The 14,219-nt window shown below is 46.8% G+C and overlaps 1 protein-coding gene and 1 long non-coding RNA gene across 8 annotated transcripts in view; one reads left to right on the forward strand and one right to left on the reverse strand.

Annotated features, from left to right (window-relative positions):
* The window catches only part of LOC144807864 (uncharacterized), a 544,498-nt gene that overhangs the window by 215,051 nt on the left and 315,228 nt on the right, over positions 1-14,219 (reverse strand). The window lies entirely within an intron of this gene.
* ETV6 (ETS variant transcription factor 6) overlaps positions 1-14,219 on the forward strand; it is a 299,142-nt gene that overhangs the window by 188,538 nt on the left and 96,385 nt on the right. For both annotated transcript variants that reach the window (XM_078673411.1, XM_078673418.1), the window contains exon 4: positions 2,261-2,398. In XM_078673411.1, the coding sequence (XP_078529537.1) occupies positions 2,261-2,398 (138 nt within the window). The remainder of the gene's footprint in view (positions 1-2,260; positions 2,399-14,219) is intronic.

Here is a 14,219-nt window from a genome sequence, read left to right on the forward strand (position 1 = left end):
CTAAAAGCCTAGGCTGGGAGGGACGAATCACACGGGCCACCCCACTTTGGGACGCGGACGTCCATGTATGGGGGACAGCTACTAAAAGTCTAGGCTGGGAGGGACGAATCACAAGGGCCACCCCACTTTGGGACGCGGACAAGTTAGGAAACCTGCGGAAAACGTAGCGTTTTGACTGTTGGGACGTAATTGGCATCTCCAAAGTTGGTGATTTATTGAGGGCCGGTGACGCAGTCTCCTTTACACAGCTTCACATTGAGTATAAAATGGCAAGTACCGAACACTTCCGGTACCTACAGATACAGCATGCTTTGCGAGCGGTGGTTTCCAGGGGGGGAATCTCTTCGGGAGTCCTCTCTACTGGAGGACAGAGTCCTGTATGAGTACATGCCAAAGAAATCCATCTCCATGATGTATAAGAAACTAATTAACAATATAACCGACTTCCTTGTACAGCTCCGGGCTCGGTGGGAGCATGATGTAGTGGGACCTCCAGACTCAGACGGGTATGGTTAAAAATAATAAACAGAACTTCCCTTACTGGCCCTGCACTGGTGAGGATGGGTTACAACACCAACTCGGGTGTTGGAGGCAGTGTGGACAGGAAGCTACCTTCATACATGTCATTTGAGAATGCATACATGTCCAGAACTACTGGTCAGAGTTGATAAAGTGTATGGAAGAAGTGACGGCAGTTAACATTGAGCCCAATATAAAGTTGTGCCTGTTGAATATATGGGGTCCCACGAATCGATATGGCAAAGGGAAACTTTGGGTGATGTTGGGAACTATGATTGCCAAACCGAACGTTGCCAAAAGGTGGGTAGTTCAGGAGGCACCAACAATTGTAGAGTGGCAGAGGGGCATGGACTGGTGCATGTTGATGAAACCAACAATTTACGAATCTAGGGATCTAGAGATTGTCCCAAAAAGTGGTCGTAGATATGGGAGAGATGAAACGGTTTCAGGGGGGACTCTGTGAACCCCCAAAGGTGGAGCATGACCAGGGCCTCATGCAGCTTGAGTGAATATGGTTCTGTGGGTATCCGTACAAACGTGTGCGGTTGGTGGTCGAAAGTCGTGGCACGGGCATACTCCTTAATGATTATGATCGCACAATAACTATATGTGTAATGTGTTCATCAATAAAGAATAAAAAAAATGTACGTCTGTAAGCAACTGGTTAGAATTGCACTGTACAGAGCATAACTCTCAAACGTCAACATTATTTAACTTTAGTTTCAGTGATGATATCACAGCAAATGACGTAAGACCGTGAGCTTCATTAAGGTTTGTTACTGTGCCCTTAAAATTAACCCTGTTGTGGAGGGCCAGCAGTCCGAGTAAGGGGACAGCAAAATGGGTCTCGGCAACGACGCTGAGCACCCCGTGATTCTGGGCAAATCACTTAATCTCCCAGTTCCTAACAAAAATGATTGTGTTTGTCTGTAATGAAACAGGTGCTCATGTAAAGCGCTCTGACACCTGGTGTGTTCGGGTCGAGTTCGCTCTATATAAAACTAACTGTCCCAACCATTTATCAAGGGCTGGGGCATGAGTGCAACAGTGCAAAGACGGAAACCCAAGAACTGATGCATGGATGCAGATGTTTCTAGACAGAACTGCTAGTAGAACTACTTCATATGGGAAATTGTAAAAGCATTTTTAATTTCATGGCATCTTTTGAAACGTATAGTGATCAAATGTGTTGGACTGTGTATCAGGTGCAACTAAAGTGCATGAAAAGAGACACATTAACACAAATGTGCTTAAATCTATGTGTAACCCACAAGGCCCAAACAATAAGCAATTGATTGATGACCCCGACTGTCACTATACAGCACAGCTGTCATTGAGACCCTAACGGGTGAGCATAGCGCTCTATAAATGCCTTGATTGATTGATTAATTACAATCCACCATCTCATTGATTTATGGAGTTTGTGTGTCACCTTGCAGCCACTTTGCATAAGTCACTTCTAGCTAGGTTGACGTGGAGACCTCTCATTAATTTCATAAGAAGCCAATCATTGGTGAATAGCATCTATTTGTTTTAGGTTTGATTATCACGATACTAAGAATGATCCCTTTGTAGAAAGGTACAAATATTCGGTCTGTGGCGTCAAAGCACACATCGATCTATAATACTTGCGTTGATGCACTCCATCTCGCTGTGCAAAAGGTGGAGAATTGGCCATCCCAGGCCGGTCACAGTCCCGCTACATGCTTTGAATGTCTGCCATTGTCATTTCTCTTACCAGGGGATGTTCTATATGAACTGCTGCAGTACATCCTGAAGCAGAGGAAGTCACGCATGCTGTTCACCCCGTACTTCCACCCTGGAAACTCGCTCCATGCGATGCAGTCGGATGTCTTGGTACACCAGAACCACGAAGAAGGTAAAGCTTCTCCTTGTTGTCTTAGGCCAGAGGTTCCCAAACTGTGCACCGTGGCTCCCTGGGGAGCTGTCAAAACTAGCCTGGGGAGATGCACACCAAGCACTTAAATACATTTTATGTTGAAGGGTTCGTTTGCTTCAGTTAAACTAATTAGACTTTAAACGCATGATGTCGATGATTTGTAAGTGACGAGCCTAAAGCTGGAAACCTAGTGCTTAATTGATGGCATGCCGAGGGAGATGACCTCCATATTTAACTGGATCCTCATGTTCCAACACTCCCAAAGTAAGTGGAAGAAACCGATTTTATTTTGTTGGATTCATTGATAGATTAAGTTGTTTTCCAAATGCATCTTACACCAATGCAAGTTCTCAGGAAAGTAAAGTTGTCCTATCTCTCAAACACACTTAGGGGCATATTCCGATGCTGTTAGAAATGGCTCCGACTCTTGGTCGGAGCCTTCCTAATGGCATCAGAACTGCCCGTTCGGATTCCTTTCCAACCGAGCCACTCCGATGGGCGTGGTTGGAAAGGAATCTGACTCGTTTATCCGGATGGCTTCCGACAGGCTCGGAGAGGCTGTCAGCCATCCGGAAACCCTTCAGTACTCTCCATGCGGCTCTTTCCAGCCAAGGGCGCACAATAGCAGTGTCCCAATGCCTTTCTGTTTTGGGGGGAGGGGGTTACCGATGGTGCTCCAATGTTGACCTTTGCACGCGGGGGGCAGGGATGCGAGCATGCATTCCGTTCGGAATGCATGCTCCCATTTTTAGGTATAGGATTGCGACCGCTACTTGCAGGTCTGGAACCGATGACAAGAGGTCATTCGGTTCCAGTTCCTGACCGATGTCAGACGGACTCCAGTCCGTCCGATATTGGAATCGGACCCTAAGTGTTATTAGGTATTGTCATTGTCAAAAATCTTTATTTCGGTACATTTAGTACCATAAAAGATACATAAAAAATACATGTACAATTATATTTAAAACACAATTCATTTAAACATGGTTATCCATTTCATATTTATAAAAACAATAAAAGATTAAAAGATTTCAAGATACTTCAAAGACCATAGGAATTTTCAATAATACAGGGTATCACATTTTACTGCGTAAAAATCAATGACCAGCTTTGAGGCACTGACTTCTCAGAAACCACATTGCACCTAGAAATTTAGCCACTGCAAAGACAATGTGATCCGACAAGTCTGTTTTCAGGACTCTAAACGCGGCCAGACACTCTGCAAACCCCAGATTCCTACATATAGGGACGATCGATTTCTTGCGGATCGCTTTGTAGGCCGGACAGAAAAAAATAATGTGGAGCTCAGATTCATTAGCCACTCTGCAAGCCGGGCATAAGCTGACTGCTGATTCGCTCCACTTACTAGTTAGAACTCGAAGTGGAAGGGACCCATGCCTCCATTGCAAATAGTTTCCTAAGTAAGGCAGGATATAATTTGTCCAGGGCTGGTTCGAAGCTGTAAATATCCTTGATGCGTAAAAATGACTCTGTCAGTGTCCCAAGGTTTTGCCGGCGACAGAGTGCCTCTATTTTACTGTCGTAGTAAACCTTTGCCAGTCTCTTTTTGGGTATTAAAGGACAAGCGGATGAAGGATCAGACCAGAGTGTCGATAGGCCTAGACCCTCCAACTCAGTTTTAATATATTTAAGCCATTTAATTTTCCCTGCATTCGGCATGGCAAGGACCTCCTGAAGCCCCTGCCTATAGCTAATCAGTTCTGGGACTGCCCACAACCTACGCCAATAGACCAAGGGGCGCAGTGCCAGTTCTTCACCAAGGGGTCGCAGCCCCAGATCTAACCTTAGCGGAACAAGGGGCGTGCTGGGCGGGAGTGCTACCACCCGCCTAATGAACTTGTTCTCCTCTCTAACCAGGTCTGGAGAAGCTACATGACCCCATAGCTCACAGCCATACATGGCAGCCCCCCTTGCCTGTGCCCTATAAATCTGAAGGGGTGGGCCAACGGGTTTGATTGATGACCTGTTATTTCCCATAAGCTTCATGACCCCTCCCGAGTACTGGACCAATTTAAGTAGTGCTTTCTCTTGGTGTGTACTCCAGGACATATTTTCATTTAACATAACTCCAAGATACTCAAAGGTTCGCACCCTTTCAAGTCTACTTTGCCCGATGCTGGGGCTAGATCGTAGTTTAGGTGGGGGGTTAAAAACCATATATTTGGTCTTTAAGGTGTTGATTTCTAAACCGTGTTCCCCACAGAACTCCACAAAGCCGTTTAAAACACGCTGGATCCCCATTGGGGACTTTGAAAGCAGCAGGGTGTCGTCAGCGAACATAATCGCCGGCACCCTGCTGCCTGCCAACTTGGGAGCGTCAGAATTGACAACCCCATTCAGGTGGGAGATTACCCCGTTGACGTAGAGGCAAAACAGGGTCGGTGCGAGCACGCAACCCTGCCTTACCCCCCTGTCAACGGGGAACCAGTTCGACAGTGCCCCCTCCTTGCCACACCTCACCTGAGCAAAGTTGGCAGTATGGAGACGAATAATCATCTCCAACAAGCCCTTAGGGACCCCCAATTTAGCCAGCACCTCCCAGAGCTTTCCACGGGGAACCAGGTCGAATGCCGCCCTCAGGTCCACGAATACAGTGTAGAGGCTGCCACCCTCCAACTGTACCGTTTTCCAAAAGATGAGGGCGAGCCGGAAGACCTGGTCTGTGGTGGAGACCTTCCTTCTGAACCCTGCCTGGAACGGACTCAGAATATCATATTCCAACATCCATTCCGACAAACGATCCAGAAGTAACCTGGTGAAGAGCTTCTGGGAGACGTCTATCAAGCTTATTGGCCTGTAATTGGCTGGGAGCAGAGGCGAGCCCCTCTTAAATATAGGGACTATCTCAGCCCCCAGCCAAGTTGGGGGGACCGCCATGCCGTTCAAAATTGCATTGAACAGCACCCTCAAATATGGGGCCCAGATCTTAATTTCGTGCCTGTAGAGGTCGCCCAGGAGCTTGTCCAGGCCTGGCGCCTTTCCAACAGCAAGGCCCAAGATTGCCACAATAATTTCTTCCAAAGTAAACCCATCCATCGGAGATGTGCTTTCAGGGGGTTCGGCCATTACTGGTTCAGGAAGGTTCCCCAATTGATCTAGATGGGGCGCGCTGTACAAGGTTTTAAAGTGATCCTCCCACACAGCAGAAGCAATATTTGCGTCTACTGCCGCTATAGGTTCAGCTGAGCCGTGCCTAACGATATGCCAAAATTTCTGGGCATCTCGAAGTGCAAGGGCAGCCGACATTTCAGACCAGTTGTCATGGTCCCATTCTATTTTGGCATTGCGGAGGGTAGACTTATAGGCCAGCCGCTTTTCCCTAATCTTGCTAGGGGTCTCCCGGGTTTTGAGAGACTCCAGTAGGTCGACCTTTGCTCTCCTGCAGGGAGCACTGAACCACGTGGCTCTTCTCCCCTTGGCCTTTTTCGTCCTGGCCACAGGGTTCAGTACCTCCGCCAGGTTAGAACAAAGCTCAGAGTGAGTATCCCCGAGCACGGAGAGATTATCAGGGAAGAGTAACTGAGGGATGAGATCCCCAACTTTTTCAAGGACAGGGACAACAGCCGCATATAGCCTCTGGATATTTTTGGGGTTCTCCACTAGTCTTGGCCATCTAATCCTACGTCTATTGCTGGTAGCAACTAGACCAACAGGGAATGCTAAATTTTCATCTGTGATACCCATAAGCGTTCCTTGGACAGCGAACCTCAGTGACAATGCGTTATGGTCACTATCAGTCCTTGTGACTATCGTAAAGTCCCTCACTTTGGCCCAATCGTTCGTTGTGACCAGGATGTAATCTATCCGTGACTCGTGCCCTGGTCTATTAAAAGTGGGGTGGGGTGGGATATCTCCTTTAAGCCGCCCATTGCAAGCCCTCAATGAATGGGATAGAGTAAGAGATGTTATTTGGGTGGCTAGGGGTGACCATGATTTTACTGGTGGGCCCAGCAAAATGGGTATCTCCCACAGATCGTCCTCTTCGCTAATTACCCCTTCCAAATAATCCGGGAGTGGCTCGTACTGAATGTTAAAGTCCCCGCCAACTATAAGTAATGGACAGAGGGTAGCAGAATCGAGGACCAAAGCCAACTCTTCAATTGTCCCTGAAGTGCCTGTTGACCCAACCGGTCCAGAGTATAGATTTATTAAAGCTACACTCGCACCAGATGCCCACTCCAGGACAACACACTGAAGGTCTGGTGAGTTAGTTTCGAGATTTCTCTCCCTACATCCTAAGTGGGAAGCTACCCAAATCAGCAAGCCACCAGACGGTCGGCCCTTCCCACCCCATTTTGCCGCGATCGCAAAGGAAGCGTACCCTGTGCGGGACTGTTGTTCTATAGCCCACGTTTCTTGGAACAGACATATGTCATATTCCTCAATAAATTTCGCCCACTCTGGGGAATCTAGTTTGTTGGCCAACCCTGCAACATTCCAGGACAGTATTGAAACTACACCGGAAGCCCCCGCCTTATCAATAGTATTAGATCCCAGGGAACTCCTGCTTGTCCTGCACTGGGTGTACTTGGGACAGGACAGACCCTCGATTGCCAGTGAACGTGTTACATACGGCGCCTCAGGGAGGGGGTTATCCATGTTATTTTGGGCAGCTAGACCTGAGTTGGTAATATAATCTTTTGTGGGCTCAATGAGTATGCCCCCCACCCAATGTTCAACATCGTCCCCCTCTGTGTACCTAATCTCACCCGGGATTTGATTACAGTCTCTACTGAGATATTGTGATGGCGGTAAGATAGGACGAGGTGGGGAGTAAGGCAGGAAACAGTGTAAATCTGCCATGGACGATGTATCAGTGACCATGTGTGAGAGTGGTGAAGCAGCGCACAGTGATGGGTAAGACAAAGGACAGTGTGAGTCTGCCAAGGACGGTGTATTGGTAACCCTGTGGAAAAGTCAATCCACATCCTCCAGACATCCAAATCTGTTATAGGTTGGTACTCCCTTCCACCCCCCGTATGTATCTTGCCTGAAATTAGGTAGCCCACCCATGTGCAGTTTCTCACCGGAATCCTATTCCAGTTCCCCCCGTATTGGAGTAAAAGGACGGGGGATAAAAGTAAGTTAATGGTCTAGTTGCTATGGGCGAAGTTGCTCCATGATTGCTCCATGAATGAATAAAGTGTGCAGTATTGGGGTCTTCAAAGGAGACGATAACACAATCACCTGTGATAGACTTGTGCGAGGTGCCTATCCAAGGGACCCGTCGCACCATGAGAATTTTGCTTCTCAGGTGATTGGGTAATGGCCTGTTTACATTGAGCCAGTGAATTACCTTGTTATTCAATGACCCAAAGTCCTCCTGCTGTTGGTGAGAAATTTCTGGGACCCCCGTAAGCACAACTACATACGGTCTTACGTCTGGGGGAAGATCAACATAACCCCTATAGTGGTTTTTAAAAGAATTTTGTCTATATGGGGTAGAATAATAATTGTTACGATCTTTAACCCCCAGGATTGCCATTACTTTCGGAGCTGGTGCAGACAGAGCCGGCAACTCATTCGCACTTTCCGCTACTCTGTTGGGAAAGGTGTTTGTGGTAACCTTATGGCGAGGTTTCGGAATGGGTTTGACCACCGGAGCTACTGATGAAATAGCAGCAGGTACTGGTGGAATGAGAGTTGCACCAGGTGGACTAGTTGGTTTGTTGGGAGGTATGGAGAGGGTGGCTAGATTTAAAATACTTTTTTCTGTCTCGAGTAGCTGGGTTTCTATTCGAGAGAGTCTAACTTCTAGGGGGATTAAGAGTTTTTTTAATGTTTCCCACACAATTGTTAGAAATTCCACGTCTTTTCCTTCAATCGTGCAAAGTGGTACCCCAGCATCCTCACCTTCTATTACAAGATGCTCATTTTCCCCCACCGATTTAGCTGGACTAGGATCTATTGCAGAGGGGCGACTATTTGCCATGGGGAAGAATGAGTGATGTGGCTGAGCTAGTACTTGGGAGGGTAGCTGAGCCTTTGCAACCTTAGCCTTTTTCCTAGAATAGGCAGTGGTGTTCTTACGCTTTCGTTTATGAATGGAACCCTTTGGGGGAGTAGGGGAAATCCTCCCACTCATAACCTTACGCTTAACAGTCTGTGGCGTCTCCAAGGGGGCCCCCTCGACCCCTGCCCCCCCACTCAATGGTGAACTAAGGATGGGGGGGGATGCACGTGGGGACCCCTCCTCCAATACTGGGGGAGGAAGGGGTACGACTGATGGATGGTGGATAACTGCCTGCGTTATGATAGGAGCTAGGCCCTTTGGGCGATCCGGTGTTTTGGCAAGGGCATAATGACCTAAAGAGGATTTTTTGGCCGTGCCCAACTCCTGGGATATCCTTCTAGCCGCATCGAGTTCAATGGAGACCCTATGCTGCATTTTACTGATCTCCATATCTATGGCGGTGTTAGTCCTGGTGATAAAGTCATCGAGTGTTCCATCTTTCAAGTTCCCTTTGGCTGCCCTGCTTCTGTACTCACGTGTGGACATGGCACCTTATCTTCGGCAAGCACAGCTAGCAGGTGAGTTTACGGTGACAATAACAAGAATGGGGCCAAGGGGTATGGCCCGGCCCGGACTCTGCCGTACTCGAACGGCCTCAAACGGCCCGCTCTTAGCCCGGTCTTCGCCCCGAGCTCCGTCCCGCGTCGTGGTGGAGATTGCGTCAGTAATGTACGTGAAAGCGGAGGGCGTGACCGCCGGGGGAAGAGGCACCAGCTGCGCTGACTGAGGAATGCTGGGCCTCGCAGTCCCCCGGTCGGTTCCCTTCTCAAGCCTCTTGCAGACCTCGACCCACAGGGGCTTCCAGCTGGGAGCGATGGCAGTTCCGCCGAGTGCAGAACACGCTCACACCAGCAAAGCACTTCAAGGGGAGGCAGGGTTTCCACCAGGGCGGCAGGGCGACAGTGCAATTTAGTGTCCACAGCAACAGCACTCAGTGAGCGGCACCAATTACAGTGCAGGTGGCCATCTGAAACATGATAATAAATCACAGTTAAAATAACTAATAAAATTCACGCTAACGTGTAGGTTAATTATCACCCAAGTATTGACATGTGTAGTTGAACCATGGGTACTTCCAGAACACATTTCTTTCAGTACACACATTTCCAGACTAGCCTGCTCGCTCCACGAGCACAGGGAAGTAAGACATCATATACTGCAACATTTGGAAGCAAGAAAGAAGTTTTTAAAAAATAGAGGTATTTATTTGGCTTGCATTGAATTGGAGGCAATTTTAGGGACGAAAAAGGTCAAATAAAGCAGTATGTGGTTTAAAAAATTCGTAATTCACCCTGCTGAGACAGGTGTGTTGGCACTTGTGACATGAGTAGAAATGGAAGTGCATGCAAATATTCTTCAAGTGCAGAAACAATTTGGCAATGGGGCCTACATGCATAGGGCGGCTATCTAGTTTTTTGAGTGGGATAAAAAAAAGTTTGAGCGGGTGCTCTAAAAAAAAAGGCATGGGTAAAGAAGTGTAACTAGGAATATATTATTGTGCAACCTTAGTAATACGAAACACCTGGCATATGATTATAATACCTTCATCCGCTTCATCCCAAATATTTTCAGAGAGAAAAATGCAACTACTCACGAGGCCGGGCTTACATTACCCCCCAAGCTCCCCATCCTCCAAAAAAAGTAACAGTAGCGAGCCGCAGTCAAGGGAGCTGAGAGTCGAAAACGTTTGGGAATCAGTCTTAAGCCATCATAACACTGGACAGTGAGTGTGGGCAGCGATTGTGCATATGAGCGCAAACAGGATTGCAGCAATAGAATTACCATCTCACTTTCTACAAAATGCATTTGTCTTCGAAAGGCTATATTGTCTTTGTAAAGTCACTGAACTCTTCCTTCCCCTTGGGAGACTAGAGGCATTCTAGGTCAGTGGCAAAAATTTACCCAATCCCCATCAGTGTATTTTATGTGACCCCTTAAAGATTTTTATTAACTCCTTTGTGGCCACTGGATGGCCCTTGTCCGGCTTTTTCCTAATCCTTGCAGGAGCAAACAAGCACTATCAAAGGTGAGTGCTAGTTGTGTTCCCCACTAACCAGGACATTGGGTACTCGGTGTGCGACAAAAAGTTGGCATCTGAGGTTTCCTGGGGTCTCTGGGTACACATGCACAAATAGTCCAGGCCTAGCTCAAGGGAAGTAGTTTAGGGAGAGCCTATGTTTAATGAAAAAGAGAACGCAAAACAATATGAATGCACTTTCAATGAGCATAGAATGCTCCAAGTATGCTTAAAATGTAGTGTTTGCGATTGTTCCCTTGTTGCAAAAATTGTAATGTATAAAGGAGGATTTCACTCTTCATGCCAAACCTGGTAGCTTTGTATCTGGTTCACAAATCTTTGCCATTTGTGAGCCTTTTGGTTGCACACAGTGAAAATATCCTGAAGATAATCACACTTGGAGTTGGAGTAAAGCACATAACCTGCACTGCACTTCCTCGAAATGGGAAGTGTCTTGGAAAGTGAAATAAGAGAGTACGGAAAACAACCCTATTTCTCGGATTGACACTGAGGTATTTGTTCCTTAAATGGGGATATGTAATCTTTGGTTCTTAGCGGCTCTGATTCAGTAGCTTCTCACTTGAGTTGCCAACATTGAAGATAAAAAGATGCAGACCATTGTGTGATCCACAGACAACAATGTGCAAGTTTAAAGGTATGCATTGGGGCGTGCACGTCCTTCTCGATTTGTGTAGCATTGAGGTAAACGTGGTGCTGAACTGCTGCACGAATAGGGTCAAACTAAGAACATAACAATAAAAACCTATGCAAGGATAGAATGTGTTCACCGGACTTATAGCTACTTGTGGTCTCTCCCATGTATTCACTGCTGGGAGTAGAGCGGGCTTCTAAGCAGTGTGTCGGTGGCTCTCTCTTCCTCATGTTCTGGTTCAGCCACTGTGCAGGTCAGCTGAGTTTCAGGACGGCCTGGAGGCTTATTACGACCAAGGGAAGATGGTCAGTACTTGGGTCTATTTTCCAGCAGTACCACGGCGCCAGTGCCACTATATGTCTGTGATGGAAAAGGTGTTCAGTGAACTGGCGACCAGCTCCAGCTTACATTTCCAAGCCAGACAGCTGGGCCGTAGCCTACCACCAGTTAGAATCTTTGGATCTCTAAGGTACAAAAATCCATCCAGTCTAGTTTCAGCAGAGTTTTCTTCCTCATAGTGATTTATGGAAAGGACAACTCTTGTCTTTGTGCTAGAACACATTGTGGTAGCCACTGTTAAGATGCAACTGCCGTGCGTAACCTCCAGAGCCCAGGTCTGCTGTGAAACCTTGGTCCCTCTCGACTGGGTGCTGAAGACCAAGAATTGGAGAGAACTTGGTCACGGGGATGCAGCTGCCTTGGTTTTTCTGTATTGTGTTTGAACATTTACATAGCACTTGCAACCGTTATGTGTGGCACTGCTCGAGCCTACATGGGCAGCATGCTTGGGATGTTGTTTGTTTTGATCCTAATTTGGAAGTGTTTCAATGTTGTCCATGTGTATGGTTATCGTGTTATGGGACACATCGCTTAGCAGTGTGGTGGATGAATAGGTGTGAACGATAGACACTCAGTGGTTTTCAGTAAGCTGGTAGCTTTGAGCAGCACTGCAGGCGCCTTCATGGTATCGTTTGTGTTCACAGCCGTGGGGAGGGAAATGGTGGGGAGATGCACTGGGATGGATTTGGTTACTGTTGTCCCATATCTTATTGACATAGTGAGATGTACAGAAGCAGTCATTGCATGTAGATTGTTCAGACCTGCAATGGTAGATTATATTAGAGTCCTCCAATTGGCCTGCAGTATGTAGCAGACCTCCTGAGGTATTCTATGCCTGTTTAGTTGGTAATGGATGGTTTATGGGCTGGTACAGTACTGTATGATGGACAATACCCATGGCAGAAATGTCTTGTGTGAGCTTAAGTGGACTAAACAGTATAAGAGTTATCATGGAGCCTGCATGAACCACAGCCGAGTACCTACTGCTGAGTGTTATCGTACCAGCACTAGTGTGGCTCTCAAGGGTTATCTATGAATTAACATTAACATTACTATGGAATAAACAGCCTAGCCATAGCTCAGCCCTGCATAACATACCTGTATATCAAATGACGAGTACTGGTTGGGCTGTTTCATATCTATGAACTATTGGGATGTTAACTGTAGATTGTCCATGATGGTGCAAATTTCATTCCAGGTTCTGTCCTAGGGTTGTGGGGTGATCTCTATTGAGCACAAACTAACTCCCGTACACCCATTCCGATGTTGCAACTTTATTGCAGATCCTACTCATAATATCCCTTCATGAGAATACCTTCTCCCCTTACATTTTGCCATCCACGATCCCCTCTCCTCCCCCCCAATCTGTTAAAAATCGTATCTTAAGGAAAAGTACCGAGATATTGCCTATGCAGTGGCAATTGTTGCAGGTATAACCTCTTTCAAGAGGCTCATGATAATTTCTGTAACTAAATGGAGACTAGCCAGCCCTCTCCTCCAAAGAGGTTGACCTCTCAATAGACTCACCGAAGCACTTTGTTACTGGCTTTGACTCCTCCTGAGAAGACATGGGGCATACGTAGTGGCCTTTGCAAGCTGCAGTTAAGTGCCGTGCCAGGAGAACCAGCCCCCATGCACCAACTGTTCTGCAGCCAAACATGGAGACTTGGATTTTCAGCTCCCTCTTGGCATCAACTTCCACCAGTGTCTAATCTCCACACTTGTTTGTCCCAGAGTGCAGTTTCCCAAGGGTGTCCAGATCAGGTCCCGGCCAGTCCTCTCCGTGTGGACATTTTACCTTCCAAAACTTCTAAATGGCTCTGCAGCTGCCAAATTCGCTGCTCTATAAGGAAAGTATTTCAGCTAAAAATAGCCTTTGTAATCTTTCAAGTTCTGCTCCAGAGCATTTCTGACTTTTCCCTCCTCGGAAAGGCATAGGGAGAAGTAATACAAGAGGGAGAGCGTGGACACCGTTTTTTGTATTGTATATCTTGGTAGTACGTAACACCACTGCATGCGCAGCCAGTAACTTGGAGGTAAAGCCAGAAGGAGTTCACCAGGATCGTGTGCTAGACGGCCTACCCAGTATGCAGTCGCGGGCAAGTTTCAGCAAGATCAGGGCTTGTCAACCTTAACTTAAGTTTGTTGGCATTGAAGCAAAAGACAAGCCTACAACACCTGTTCTTGCAAAATCCCTAAAAGGTCATGGCTGGTGGAGTTTTGTTATCGTTAAATCAAACGTGTGGAGAATGAAGCCGCTCTGGCTGTCGTCAGTCAACATTGCGTTGACACCTGCCAGGCTTGAAGGCACTTTAAGAATACGGAAAAGACCATGATACGATCCTACTTCCTGATTGGATGACAGGTCCAGGGAGCTTCTATTTTTACGTTCCTAACATATGCATTTGAATATGTGGCTGAAGGATAAGAAACTCTTTAAAATGTATGGATCAGGACAGACCTTCAAATTTAGCCAAACTCATTTGAATTTGCGGTGTCATTTTAAGCAGATACCCACAAATGTGTACTGTTTTCAGACAAGTTTTCAGTCTTCATGTCTTAACCGTAAGTGCTTTCAAATGTGTCCAGATGGGGCAAAGCAAGATCTGCAGACTAATTGATTACATGCACTTTTACGTGGGTTTAATGACATTTTCCAGCACAATAAAAATAAGTATAAGATAGTGCCAGGTTAAGTGTTGTCATTGACTGTGCAAGATTCCTCCTCCATGCCCCATTTTTCGAACAATTGACTGAC

This window comes from Lissotriton helveticus, chromosome 1_1 (assembly GCF_964261635.1).
Source record: "Lissotriton helveticus chromosome 1_1, aLisHel1.1, whole genome shotgun sequence".
In the NCBI taxonomy this organism is placed as follows: Eukaryota; Metazoa; Chordata; class Amphibia; order Caudata; family Salamandridae; genus Lissotriton; species Lissotriton helveticus.